Source organism: Lissotriton vulgaris, chromosome 11 (genome assembly GCF_964263255.1).
Source record: "Lissotriton vulgaris chromosome 11, aLisVul1.2, whole genome shotgun sequence".
Classification (NCBI taxonomy): domain Eukaryota; kingdom Metazoa; phylum Chordata; class Amphibia; order Caudata; family Salamandridae; genus Lissotriton; species Lissotriton vulgaris.
Genome location: NC_141699.1, coordinates 634,301,716 through 634,316,251, shown reverse-complemented (window position 1 = coordinate 634,316,251; position 14,536 = coordinate 634,301,716). Strand labels below are relative to the sequence as shown.

The 14,536-nt window shown below is 43.4% G+C and overlaps 1 protein-coding gene across 1 annotated transcript in view; it reads right to left on the bottom strand.

Annotated features, from left to right (window-relative positions):
- The window catches only part of ANKMY1 (ankyrin repeat and MYND domain containing 1), a 661,439-nt gene that overhangs the window by 269,034 nt on the left and 377,869 nt on the right, over positions 1-14,536 (bottom strand). Inside the window, exon 12 of the mRNA XM_086943729.1 lies at positions 5,479-5,586. Coding sequence (XP_086799855.1) covers positions 5,479-5,586 — 108 coding nt within the window. The remainder of the gene's footprint in view (positions 1-5,478; positions 5,587-14,536) is intronic.

The window sequence follows — 14,536 nt, the reverse complement described above, 5'->3', positions numbered from 1 at the left end:
AACCCCGATAAAACTGAACTTGTCCTGATCGGTGGCCCTTCTAATCCTTGGTCCTCTGCTTTCTGGCCCCCCATTCTTTGGTTCTCCCCGTCTCCCTCTGCTTCTGTGAAAACCTTGGGCATCAAAGTCAGCCAAGATCTCTCTCTGCGACCTCAAATCAGCTCGGTGGTCTTTTTTCTTTCCCTGAGAACCATCCGCAAAGTCTCACGCTGCTTCTCAGCCGAAGCCCTCAAAATCATCACTCTGGCAATGATACTATCTCGCCTAGACTACGGCAATGCCCTCTATGTAGCCATCCCTCCCTATGAGTGCCGACGCCTACAGCTCATCCAGAATCAAGCGGCACGCCTCATTTATAGGCTCCCTAAATCCAGTCACACCACTCCCCTGCTTAAAATCCTCCACTGGCTTCCCATCCGGGAACGTTCACTTTTCAAGATGGGCTGCCTGACTTTTATGTCCCTTGCCGGCACTGTCCCTGCATTTATCAGATCTAAAATCACGGCTTATACTCCAACCAGAACCCTCCGTTCCTCCACCCTGTCCCTCCTCCAGGTCCCCCGCTTCCGCAAAAAGAAATCGGGTGGATCCAGGTTTTCGACACTCGCCCCACTTTTCTGGAATTCCCTCCCCTTAACCATCAGATCCACCCCCTCTTACCTTGACTTTCGAGCAGCTTTTAAAACCCACCTCTTTTCTTCTGCCTACTCTTCTTAACTCCTACCCTTCTTAACACCCCTCCCCTCCTTCTCTCAGTTTCAGGTTCCTTCTACAGCACCAAGAAACCTCTTGGTGGTAGAGCGCTCTACAAATAACTTCAACTTCAACTTCACATTTCATGGAATTATTTGAAATTAGTTTGCCTTCTGTAACTAATTCCTGTCCTCTTATGAGAGATATTGGAGGAGACCCTCCATTTCATTCCAGTGTGCCTGGTTGTAGCGAGCTAAAAGGGATTGGCTATTTGCTAGTTGCTATTCTCCATTGGTTTGCGGATTGTGCCACAACCCTTTTGCCGGAAGATTCTGTTAATTTTGACGCTTTGTCTGGTGGAGGAGCATCTCCTGCTCTTTTCCTAGCATTTGCTACAGCTAAAGAGTCTGGTGTAATTGACCTTTAGTGTATATATGGTCTGAAGAGGCTGCTTTATACATTTTGGGGCAGATTTATGTTAACTGGCGCATCCCCAGGGATGCGCCAGTTAACATGCGCTACAGTGCGCCACAGCTACGCCAGCCATGGTGCGCCGCATTTATAATGCGGCGCACCATGGTACAAAAACGGCACAGATGCGTGACGCATCTGTGCCGGAAATGTGGCGCATTGCTGGAGTTGCGTCGCAAGCGCGACGCAGCTCCAGCAAGGCTCGGGAGAGCCCCATTTTAACAATGCTGCGTCAAGACCTACGCCTGCTTCAAGCAGGCGCAGGCTTTTGACGCAGCATTGGCTTAAAAGTGACTGAGTGAAATCTCATAGATTTCACTCAGCCACTTTTGCGAGGCGCACCTGCCCCGGAACGCCCACCCTGCGCCGGAACGCCCACAAGCGGCGCAGGGCTTTACAACGTGACGCATCTGCCTAGATGCGTCACGTTGTAAATCGTTCGTAGGGATGCGCCACGTTTGCGCCGCCTTGCGTGACGCAACAGCGGCGTAAACGTGGCGCAAGGGCCTCGTAAATCTGCCCCAATATCTATTATCGGTGTGATAATGCAAGCTTTAACTGGGTCTTTAAATATTTCATCAGCATGATGTAAACCCCATTTTTACATTGGCAAATACTGTGTCCCTTTTTCACCATTAATAAGAGTTTGAAAGAGAAAATCATCATCAATGGGATCTTTATGTATAGGGACCTGTTGGAAGGCTGCTCCCCTAGCAATTAAATCTTTAAAAGGTGAGGCATCTTCTGGTAGCGAAGGCCTTTGATGGATATAGGCCACAATCAGTATTATCCTGTGGTTCAACATCATAATATTCCCAAAAGTCTTGTAGTTGTGGATAATCTAACGAATCCTCATCTGTGTCTTCGTTATGTGAAGGGGATTGATGTGGAGAAATGTGTTCCACACGTGACATAGGCGATAAATGAGTAGCTGGAGCAACAGGTTGTTGTGGAGACATATGTAGAAGTGGCTGTGTATAGCTAGTGTCTTTGTCTTTTTGATTTTTAGGAGGGGTGGTGAAGTGTCCAGAGCTTCTTGGAAACTTGAGTTTTTGCTGGCTGGACAGTGATTTTCTTTGTGCCAGGCTGTATTTGCAATGTTTTTTTGCTTTGGATCGAGTTCTTCGGCAATTGCCTTGAGAACTGGTTGGGGAAGTGATTTTGATTTGACGATAAAAGTCTTGGGCCTAAAAGAGAAGTGTTTGGGTGCGGAAATTGCTTTCAGTTTCGACAGCTCCTCGTGAGGTAGCTGTTCGCGCTATATAAAATGCTGTATTATTATGTATGCTGACTCTGTTCAGAATCAGAAGTTTTTTGCTTTGGTCCGAAGACTCCTTTGTCAGATCTGGAGGTTGAGGCTCCTGCTGAAAGCCTTTCTTTCAGTGCCAAGCCGAGGGCTTGGCTTCCGAAGAGGATTTTTGGTGCGCGGCATGGCTTTTATGCAGTGGTGGCCAGTGAGCAGGTTTTTCTGTGGAAAGTGACTTTTTAGGTTTTGGATCTGGGGCAGAGGTACTCATGATCTGATGTTCTTGGAAGGACTCAACCATTTCTGAGTCCTGTTCCTGTTCGGATTCAGAACTGGAACTGTGGATGGACACTGATCTTTCTTGGGCTGCAGACGCCTTCTCATCTTCATCATCAGACCGAAAATACCATGCATGTTGTCAGTGTTCCTAATGCTGTGTATAATGACAACACTTTTAAACTAAATCCTATGTACATCCAGGAGCCAATGGAGTTGGAAATGGTTGGAGTAATGTGCTCTTTAATAATTTGGGCTGCTGCTTTTTGAATACACTGAAGTCTCATGGATAGTTTCTCTGACAGAGTGAGACTGACTTTGTCGCTCATAAGAACTTTAAAATACTTGCTAAACTGATCGCTTTCTGTCTCAAGTCTTTTGTCCTATTCCTAGTAATGAGTTTCCTTGTTTACATCTCACAAAAACCGAACGCAAGCTTCCTGGCAGAATTTGCAGTTTTAAGCAGATTAAAATCCGCCTACCACCCTTGAAAAATAAAAAGAGAGCTAGGGGCAAACTGCACCTTCAGTTCTCATTTCTCTGGCACTCGTACTTCCCTGCCTGCAAATACCTGGTCTTTAAGCCAGAGACCTGGCAAAGGTTATTAAAAAGCAAACACAATAAAATGATGGATGGAAGGCTGAAACTTTTCAGCAACTCACCCCCAGTCACATATCTGGGTTTAATCCATCACCATTCTTCTGCTCAATAAGCCACCCCAGTTTGGATCCAGCCATATGCAAATCAGTCTTGACCCTGTGCCTTATGGGAACAGTCCAGCCCGAACTGCCAGTCCAGGTCCTCCCTGGAGTGTAAACAAGCATCCTGCGACCGGTTTTGGAGTTTCAATCCACCTCAGCCAGTCTAGCTTGAATCCAGTGACAAAGTAAGCAAGGGACCCACATCTGGGCATACCATGGCCACTTATTGTTATTACAAAAAACTGCATGACTTCCCCTTTCAATAGCAATTAATGGGCCCATAGCCACACTAATGCGCCATCTGCCTGGAACAGGTGGTAAATGGGAGCTGGTGTATTTGCAGATCCATGGTGCGAGTGGCAGGGGGAGGCACAGTCGGTCGTGGGCGTGCTGAGGGCATAACTTGTGAAGCAGGAGGGTTTGAGTGGGCCGGGTGCAGCAGCTGCCCGCAGTATAGCTTGAGACTCCGGGTCTGGTGGTTTTCTATCTATGACTTCTGGGTCTGGTATTCTTGGGTCCTATAATCTGGGCCCACAAATCCTTCAAGAGATACCACTCCGGCCACTAATAATAAGTCTATGCCTAATTACTAATATTTAATATTTTATAGCCTTCTCCAAAAAATAAATCGGGCAACTATTTGTATTATAATTTATTCCAGCCCTGGCAATTTTGACTTCAATCCTGATGGACAGACTTGTAGTACCTGCTGGTAACACTGTTATGACATAAGTCAAAATAGCAAATAAGGAGGTGTGTAGGCTTAGTACTGTTACAGTCGCAGATGTAATACTATATTTCAGACAAAGGAGATCTTGTGAGCAGCAACTGATACTCTCGGGCAGACTAGATAACTATGTCCAAGTATATCAAATGGACAGAACCCTCCATAGATGAATTACTGTGACATATCAGACTGCATTACTTCCGATTTGCCTGACCCCCAACATCCATCTGTAGCCACCAAAATTATTACCAAGTACACACTCTTCAGGTTAACATTGAAGGATACTTGTTTTCCAGTTCCTTATTCATTCTTCATTCGCAGAGGGCAGATATGACAATCTGAAATCTTTGCAGCACATCTGTATATATAATCTTATATTAAAGTTTGTGTGATTTTTGCTGTGTTCACTAATTTAAATCACTTATCACATTTCTGCAAATTTCCTCATCAAATACAAAAGTAACATGCCACATCTATGTTATTATGGAATTGCTAATTCATTCTTCAGCATAAATTCTCATAAGGTAGAAGAAACTTTCTATTTGCAATGTCTAGCAACCTATGGGTTTATGACTTTATGTTCCATCTTGTGTATTTTGTTGGATTTTCTTTTTTAAGTGACTTTTACCATTTCTTTAATATTCCTACTCAGATATATTGTGATTTGCAAATTCACTGTTATTATAAACAACTTCTCATGATGGGTTGTGCTTTCCCGTCTTTCCATTTTATTAAGCTATTTTCTCCGAGTATGTGGTTTTCAAAAAACATGAATAAAAATCATGAACTGGCCATAGAAATGTATAAACTGAATAGATTAAGTGATATACTCAAGCAGTATCAACATTAATGCAGAAAGAAAACTATTATGGCAAGTGACATACTAGGTTTTACAGGTAAAGCGATTAGCAATAGAATTACTATGCCCAATTACCTCTCCACATACTCGAGAAAATTGCAGTAAACTTACTGTTGAAAGATTCTGAATATTAGTTCATGTAAAACACATCAAATATCGCAGGTTTAAAATGGTACTTTCAGTAAAATCCTACCAGTGAAATTTTGAGCATCTGGCTTTTAATGAATAAATAAAGGATGCCCTGAAATAGCAATACGAAGTATGTAATTGTAGATAGAGTCTTAAATGAAGATTTGTTAACTACACAATTCATATTATCACGGCTGAAATAAGATGTACAAATCAAATATTGATGCTTATAGAATATTAATGTTTGCCACCTAAAAAAGCTGTATACTTTTCAAAAAATTTAGAAGAGGAACACATTACAAAGTATTTAATAAAAAACATCAGGATAATTTATATGTGAAATATTATATAAAATAAGAAGTCAGTGATTCCTTACCGGATCATTACCACTTGCAATTGCCAAAGAAAGTGGTGAATGGCCACTCCACAAGGTATTTGTGTTTGCAGCATGCTTTAAAAGGAGGTGAACAATATCCCGGGCTCGCTGGAAAAAGGATTATGTTAATTAGATAAAAAGAGTTATCACGAAAATCCATGTGTTTGCTATATTTTCCCTGAAATGTGAAGATTTGTAATATGAAGACATTTTGTAATCATAACAAAAATATATTGGTTTCTTAAAACATATGTCATGCTTCAAACTTCCCAATTTACATATAAAGAGAATTTTTATTAAATAAAACCTAATACATTAATGCCACAAACATTTACATCTGAAAAACTGACATAGATGCTTAAAACCCAGCAGTAAAGTAGCAATATGTTCTGTTTTAATACAATGTATGCAAAAATGATACAAGAAACTGTGTGTTCTGGTTTGGGCATTTTGTTTGATGCTTATTTATGAATAAGATAGAAGGATACAGATCCACAATCTTGCACAAAAATTGTCTCTGTCTTTATTCCACATTTGTAGAGCAATACTAATCGAGTCATTTGTATGAAGATCAGAATAGTTAGTTTACATACTTAATTCTACTTTTTGATTATTGTGGGGGTTGAAATAAATGTAAAACTATACAAGTCCATTAGATTTTAACATTTCGTAACAATGCAATTCCTGAAATCAAAATCCATGATTAAATATGAGGTCATTCCACCCTGACCAGCATTAGGAGAAAAGTTCAAGCTGTGAGATTTTATTTTCAAGAATTAAATTTCATTTGTTTTCTAGACCTCTGTATAAAATGTTTACAATGGAGGCCAGTGAAACATAAAATTGGTCTGATGTCTGAGTAAACAAAAGTAAAGATCTTTTTAGCCTGATTTGCGCTGTACATAGATTTGCATGAACATGTGTTTTGGTGAGCCTTTTTGAAGAGTGTGCTATATTACCTCTTCGTCTATTTACGGTGATAAAAATATGGAGCAATAGGATAATTTTAACTTTATTTATTTATTTTTTTATTGAATTTTAGTACAATTCCAAATACAATTCCAATATTCGGCTATAATATTGCAGCAGTGAATCTACTCGTAACGCATTACAGTATAGTACACACAGTTCACCCGGTTCAAGAGTGCAGATCATCATATTCTTGGTGTGAATTAGTCCACATTAAACAAAATAGCAATCAACCAACAAAATACCAACAAAACAAAGATAAAGCAAAACTCAAACAGTTCACATCATTGACATTGCATGATCCTGGATTGTACCAACCTAACCCGGCATTATATCAAAACATTTCATAATAGAATATCCGCCCCTCTGAACTCTTCTCTAGACATTATCTGAATTGTTTTGATTAAGCAGATATACACGCAGCGGTTCCCAAATGTCTCTGGGCCTTGAAATCGTGGGCAGCTCTTCCGCGTAGGTCACTAGATTATCCCTACAATATACCAAATCTTTTATCCACATTTCGGCTTTTGGTCTGCATCTACCCCCCATGTAATCGCCATTCTCCGTGCCGCCAGTAACAAGGCAAGACGCACAAATTTGCCACTCACCCCCTTGATATGCAACACAATAAACATACGAGTGGAGTGCACTGAAGATCCACAGCTAAGCGTCCCTGTCAAACCACAAATATATTTCCAGTCTTCCTCCGAGATTGGCTCAGGTAAACATTCAGACCATCGTTCCCAACTCCGGTCCTGAACATCCACACCCTCAAGTTTGATCATTTTATACAGTTTCGATATTAATCTTTTATTGCTAGGAGTGGTGAGCGCAAATTGCAAGGACAGCAACATGGGAGGTTCTTGCGGATAGGTGGTGTAGTGTAATTTAGTCGCGTGTCGTAGGCGATATATTGCAAATCGAAACAGTAAGGATTGGTTACTAACATAATTCAGGTCATCTTGCGTAATAAATGAACCATTCGGATAAACATCCAACATGTGCCTGAGACCTGCCTCATGCAGCAATCATAGTGATGGCGTCTCTTGTGTCACAGACATGGCAGCATGATCCTCAAGATATAGATATGGTGCATACAGCTGAAGCTTTTGCGCCAGATGTCCTATCTTCCACCAGGCAGTAACAGTAGTGTCAACTGCGTTGATTTCTGCCTTTGGAGTACCACGATTTCGCTGAGTAATTACACTGTATAGTGGAATTGGGGCAACATCTCCTTCCTCCACTGCGACATGTGGAGTAAATGCATATGGTCTGTACCAGTGAAATATGTACTGAGCTTGTGCACTTAAATAATACACATAAAAGTCTGGGGCTCCAAACCCCCCTTCTCATATCCTCTCGTAAGAATTGTCCACTGTACACGAGCATATTTGCCCCCCATGCTAATCTAATCAGCTGACTCCTTAGACTCTTGAAAAATCGCAATGTTAGCACTATTGGGATGGTAATAAAGAGGTAGAGGAATTGCGGCAGCACCACCATCTTGATAAGTGCAATACGATCTGCCAATGACAATGGCAACGAAATCCAGGTGTCAACTTGACTCTCCAATGTCAAGAACGCCCTCCCATAATTCTCCCTGATCACTACACTCAGATCCCGATGCACCCAGACTACTAGGTATTTCACCGGTTCTGTGGACCACACCAGTGGGAATTCCAAGTCGGGACAAACAGTTGACATTGTCAGTGGGATTATAAAGGATTTATCCCAATTTATATATAGGCCCGATAGACGACCAAAGCAAACGTATACTCTAAGCAGTTGTGCCTGGTATCTAGGTGGATCACGGACGAAAAGGACCATGTCATCCGCGTAAAGTGAAATGGCTACCGGTCGATAATTAAAATTAAGTGCAGTCTCCCTAGGCCGCTGCCGAATCACACAGGCCAGTGGTTCCAGGACTATTGCAAATAACAGTGGTGATAGCGGACACCCCTGTCGTGTGCCCCTCCCAATTTGGAATGGTTCAGATGTAGGACCCCAAATACGCACTTGCGCGCTCGGCTCCGTATAAAGCACTGTTATCCTCTGCAGAAACAGCGGCGGAAACCCCATACGACATAATACATAGTGCAGATACTGCCACTCAACCGAGTCGAACGCCTTGGCCGCGTCCAACAGCACTGCAGCCGCCTGCAGAGATGGCTCAAGAAAGTGGAACATAGAGAAAATGGTTTGAAGATTGTAAGACGTGGATTGCTCAGGTATAAAACCCGATTGATCTGGCAATACCAAGCTCTGCATCAGGGGTTGAAGTCTGGTCGCAAGAATCTTTGCCAGAATCTTGGCGTCAATGTTGAGCAAGGACAGCGGATGGTAAGAGTCACATCTGTCTGGTAGTTTGCTTTTTTGAGCAATGTAATCATTAATGCCTCTCTTAAGGATGGCGGCAGCTTCCTCGAGTCATAGGCCTCCGCATACATCTCCAGGAGATGCGGCGCAAGGAGATCTGCATACTTCTTATAGAACTCGACCGTTAGTCCGTCAGGTCCTGGTGCCTTACCGTTAGACAACGCTGCAATCGCATTCTTAACATCCTGTTCATCAATAGGCACACATAAATACTCTTGGTGTCCATCAGAAAGCCAGGCACACCCTATATCTTCTAGATATTTCTCAAATTCTATCTCTGGTACACTTCCCCGCGATTTATATAAATCTGCGTAGAAGCTTCTAAACTGTTCCATAATGTCGCTCGGATCGTGATGTTCACTCCCCTGTTCGTCTACAATTCTTTCTATCCGTGGTTGCTCAATACGCTCTTTTATCTTAAGCGCTAGGGTGCGTCCGGGTCCTGCTCCCTCCCCATATCGTCTAGCTGTGTGCCTATGCGATAAGTATTTTATTTCCGTGTCTGACAGTTCATCATAATTCTTAAGCATTTTCTGCAGATGAGCCAGTTTGTCCGCTCTCAGTTCAGTCTCATATTCACGTTCCAACTTTCGCAGCGTTTCCTCAGCTTTTTCTCAATTGAGTACGTATATCTCTCAGTATCCCCACCGCAGTGCTAATGCAAACCCCTCTGATGCTTCTATTGCGCATTCAATACTTTTAGGGGGAACAGTGAGAAATGGGATTAGACTTGTCCAATCCTGCGTTCAGATACGTATTCAAATCCCACCCACCAGAAAACAGGAGTCTCCGGCCAGTCCCTCAATACCCCACATATGCGAGCTACACAAGATGAATCATTCACAATGGGTCAGTACAAATTTACTATTGTAATCAATCTTCCACTTAGTCTACCACACACCATAGCGCATCTGCCCTCCTCACCTGCATATGTATGTAACCGCTGAAACTCCACACCTCTCTTGACCAAGATCATAACTCCCCTCACATAAGAAGAGTAAGATGCAGACACCTGAAAGTCAGCCCGCTACACCACCATCCGTATATTTGGTTAAGTGCGTCTCCTGCAATAAGGCAACGTGGCGATTCAGGTATGCCAACACCTGTCTTACTTTTTTAGGTGAATTGAGTCCCCTTACATTCCAGGTCAATAATCTGCATTTATCTGCCATCAATTACCTGATATCTACTTCCAATTGCCACGCAACTCATCTCAGAAGAGCAATGAGAATGCCAAACCAGCACTATTCCAACCCATACAATCGCTTGATTTGTACCTGCGTGCAGCTTAAGAAATGTGATGAGAAACAAAACAAAAAGTAACATGACTGTGCGCACCCCCTCCCCCCTCCCGCCTCCTACTCCAACCTCCCAATCAGGTCGAGAACTAAACCCACCACCCATCCTCCAAACTGTATCCCGCTCCATTCAGTCTCAACATTCGGGGAATACCCGCCAGGGGAAGTGGTTCAGCAACAAATGCCCGCACCAAAATGCGGTCACCGGAGATCAATAGCCAGCCCCCCTGCGCACCCCATGACAACATGACATGATGAGTATGTAGGGATTTCCCTCCCAGAGCCAACAGTTTTCAGTGTCCGTGAGTCTCTACCGGCCATCTCCCACATCATTTGACCAATCAGTCAGACCTTCACTGCCACCTGAACTAGTTTGGCTGTCGACATATTTTTCGCAGCAACAGGTATCATTGTCGGATCAGCTGCGCATCTCTAATCCGCGTCATCCAGCCCGGACTCCACAGTCGCCTCCACCTGCGTATGCTGCCTAGGTCTTGTCTTGCAAATATGTTTGGTGAATTTCAATGCCGACTTTGGGTCCGTGAAAAAATGTGATTGCTCCTCATGCGTAATTTTCAACTTGGTCCGATAGAACATGGCGTAGGGGACAGAGGCCTCTCTCAGCAGTTTCTTTAACAGTACAAATTCCTTCCTTGCCGCTTGAACCCCCGGAGTGTAGTCAGGAAAAAAAGATAGCTTGTCCCCTTTATAGACCACCGGATCTTTTGCCCGAGCCTCTTGCAGCACAGTGTCTCTATCAGCGTAATTCAGAAGACGTGCTATGATCGGGCGCGGTGGTGCGCCTGGTTTAGGCCTTGGCTCAAGTGTGCGATGCGCCCGTTCCACAATCATCACGGTGGAAAGTACAGACCCAAACAATTCTCGCAGCAGACCATCATTGAATGTCTCCATTTTGGATATTGGTGTTGATTCCGATAATCCAATGATGCGTAGATTGTTGCGTCTCGAGCGCACCTCCAAATCTTCATTTTTTGCTCTTATGACCTCCAAAATCTTTTCCATCTGCAGGATCTGTGTTCTTGATTCAGCCTGTGCATCGTGTGCATCCGACACTCAATTATCCAGGACATCCAGTCTGTGTTCGTGTTTTTCCACCTTCTTTTTGACCATGTCTAGTCTGGTCGCCAGCGCATCAATCTTGCTGTCTATTGTTTTCATGCCAGTGCTGAGTTCCGATAGAATGGTCCTGGTGTCCTCTGCCGTGTTCTCTTCAGAACCCGAAGCATTCCGCATCTCGCTCTGGTCGCCCATTCCGTCCGCAGCGCGGGTGGTACGCTTGTTATCAAACTGTAGCTTGGCCTGTCTGGGTTCTGATTTGTCCATGTCGAAAGCGAGAACCACCGTGAATCCAATATCACCTCCTGCTATATGGTCAGCAACTTTTCTTCAATACCAGCCTCTCACACCACTTCTGTATCTGCCTATGTATGGACCAGAATCCAGCAAGACAAATCCGTATCTCGTGTTCAGGTGTGTGCCCCCAGCATTCAGTCAGGGTATCAGCACACCCCACTCAGGAGATGTGGTTATTGACTCACATGCACTTTTTCAACAACCGGCTGTGAGTCCTCGCTGCTCCATTCTTCGTGAGAGGCTCAGACACTCTGTGTTCTGCAGGGCCAGCCTCAGTTCCCCGGCAGGTGACCAGATGTAGTGAGCCACTCTGTGCCCCCAGAGCAGCGCCATTCCCACCTCCTCCCAGCCGAGCGGCGCCTCGTGTCTCCTCGACCCCTCCGGCCCGCAGAGTTGGACCAGCGGAAGCCCAGGAGCACACCAGGTAGTGCCCCTCAGCCTTCAAGAGGCAGCCCAGCAACTGCCCAGAGCACACAGCACCCACCACCTTGGGTCTGCGCCCCTCGCCGCCTGAAACCCACCAAGCACCACCACACATGCAGGTGCGACGCCCAATGTCGGCTGCGCGGCCCCAACGGCCCAGTCCCAGCCCGCCTAGTTGCTTCTCCTACCCTGCCGGTCAACTCAAGTGCCGCTCCTCTGCGCTGATTCCGCCTCTTCTTCTGTGCCGCCCAGTCTTATCTTCGGTGCTGCTCGTAGACTCGGGCGCAGGAGTCCGCACAGAACACCTGCACGCGTTGCACTGTACTCAATTTGGCAGTCCAGGGGGTGGCCCAAGCTTCGTCACCCTACAGGCCTCAGCAGCGGGCAACTATCCAGGATACTCCAGTCACTGCAGCGATGTGCCCAGCCCCAGCTCCGATCCACAATCAAGCAGAGCTCCCGCAGAAGGTAGATGGCCCAAGTCCGCAATCAGCCGCTGGAAAGTGACTCCTATCCGGTAAGCGCAGCCCCAGTCTCCAAGTCGCGCTCACTAGGACGTTGCCATTTTCTCCTCGGAGCCGCGATATGCACAGTGTCACGGTGTGGTTGCGGCGTCGTAGTTCTTCCGACACCAACACCTCAGATGTACTCCTTGCCTCTTTGGCAATGCCCCGCAAGGGTTTCTCGGCGCGCAGAGAGACTTTTTAAGGATGTTCTGGACGAATGTAAATTCCGGCTCCCTTAGCAGGCAGCCATTCCGCTTCGAGCCCAAGCCACGCCCCAGGATAATTTTAACTTATGAAACCCGATTACATGTAGAGATTAACAGAATAAAATATATTGTTGACCACCCTATTAGCTACAAAAATCTTCACCACATTGTGAAAGCTGCACACAACACAGACAATATTGGTTTTAGTGCCTTGCTAATTTCGACTTCATGTTTATTTGTTTGAACTTTAAAATTGTTGCTTTTCGCTAATTAAAATTGAAAGTTAACACCATTGGCTCAACATTATTCAACAAAATATTCATAAGACAATTGTAGGTTAATATCTTAAAAACAGTAAAAATTTTCTCAATTTCATTAAGACAAACCATCTAACAAAGGTCCATCTAAATCATATTTTTTGGGTCTCTTTTAATCAAATTGCAAAAGCTATTCCAATTTCCCACAAAACATCCTAACAAAAAGGGAGCACATCAGAATGATTTGATACCTTATGTTTTGAAAATAATCGAGAAATAATTTCCTTTCGCTCCTTCAAAAAGCATAGACAATTTAAAATAATACACATCTTCTATATTTTACCCTGAGTTAAAAAATACGGCAGCAGTCATTTTGCTTTATATTCATTTTCATGCCACTAAATTTCCAAGCTGGGTTTATTCCTATTCCTACTCTTAAAAGTATGTCTAGCAATTGCTTGTTAGGAAAGCTACACAAAAGGGGAAAGATTCTGCTTTACTAAGCCAGGGAAGCAGATCTTTTGTTGATACCTTAGTGGAAAAATGCTCTCTCTCGTTACTCTTGCTTTTTTCTGAGAAGTGAGCATTCAGAACATTGTTACAATTAGTCACTTTTTCATGAATTCCAAATTTTAGTATGTTTACACTGGGGAAAGAACTGGATATAAAATGGTTACCTGCAACGACATGACATTCCTTCCTAACAATAAAGCATTACATATAATTGTTGAATGTTTATTTGTACTATGCCCACACCTCAAGGCATGTATAAATCGAAAATTCTCCGCCTTAGTCATGAGATACCAAGCAAGAAAGCCTGATTCAAGGCTTAAAACTTACATCCAAGAGGAAGAAGGAATTTAAAAGAACCTTTATAAGCAGCTACCATACACAGTAGTAAACACCACATTGGGATCAAATGCCAGACACTAAGCAACACTTGGAGCTAGCAGGACAGGTTTTCCTAATACCACTTTCATCAGGGGCTTGTGCAAAAGACCACCATAATTCACTGTGATAATATATTTATTTTAATTGATTTTATAGGGGTAGGTCACTATCCTAACAAAGATTTTTTGTAAAATGTAACCTTAAGTATTTAAAAGAGCTTAATTGTTCCAAGGGAGAGCTTTGAATATAGCAAATATGTTTTTGTGAGTTTTACCGAAAATCATAATCTTGATTTTTTCCAAGTTTATTAAAAGGCAATCAATCATCTAATATTAATTTCTGGCTTTTATCTTCCATTGCAGACCAATAGGAGTGTAATTCATGATTGCAATATTGTCTGCATACCTCAGATAAAAAATATTGATATCTCCTATTTTAGGACAGAATGAATGGCAAGCAGTATTTTCTTTGAGAAAATCTGAAAGGAACAGACTAAAAAAGCAAAGGCGCTAAAATGCACCCTTGCTTTTGCCCATTCTCCACCAGAATCCTGGATGTAAGTATACCATTAGTTCTATAATCAACCTGTACCCAGTTATTGGAGTGCGAAATCTGCAGCATCATTAGGAAATATCATATTTCAGTAGTTTATTCCAAAGTGAATTCCAGTCGACTAAATCAAACATGGTCTGGAAGTTAACAAAGAAGCAACAAAGTTTACCAACTACTTGAATAGACCTCTGAACTAAATCTCCAAG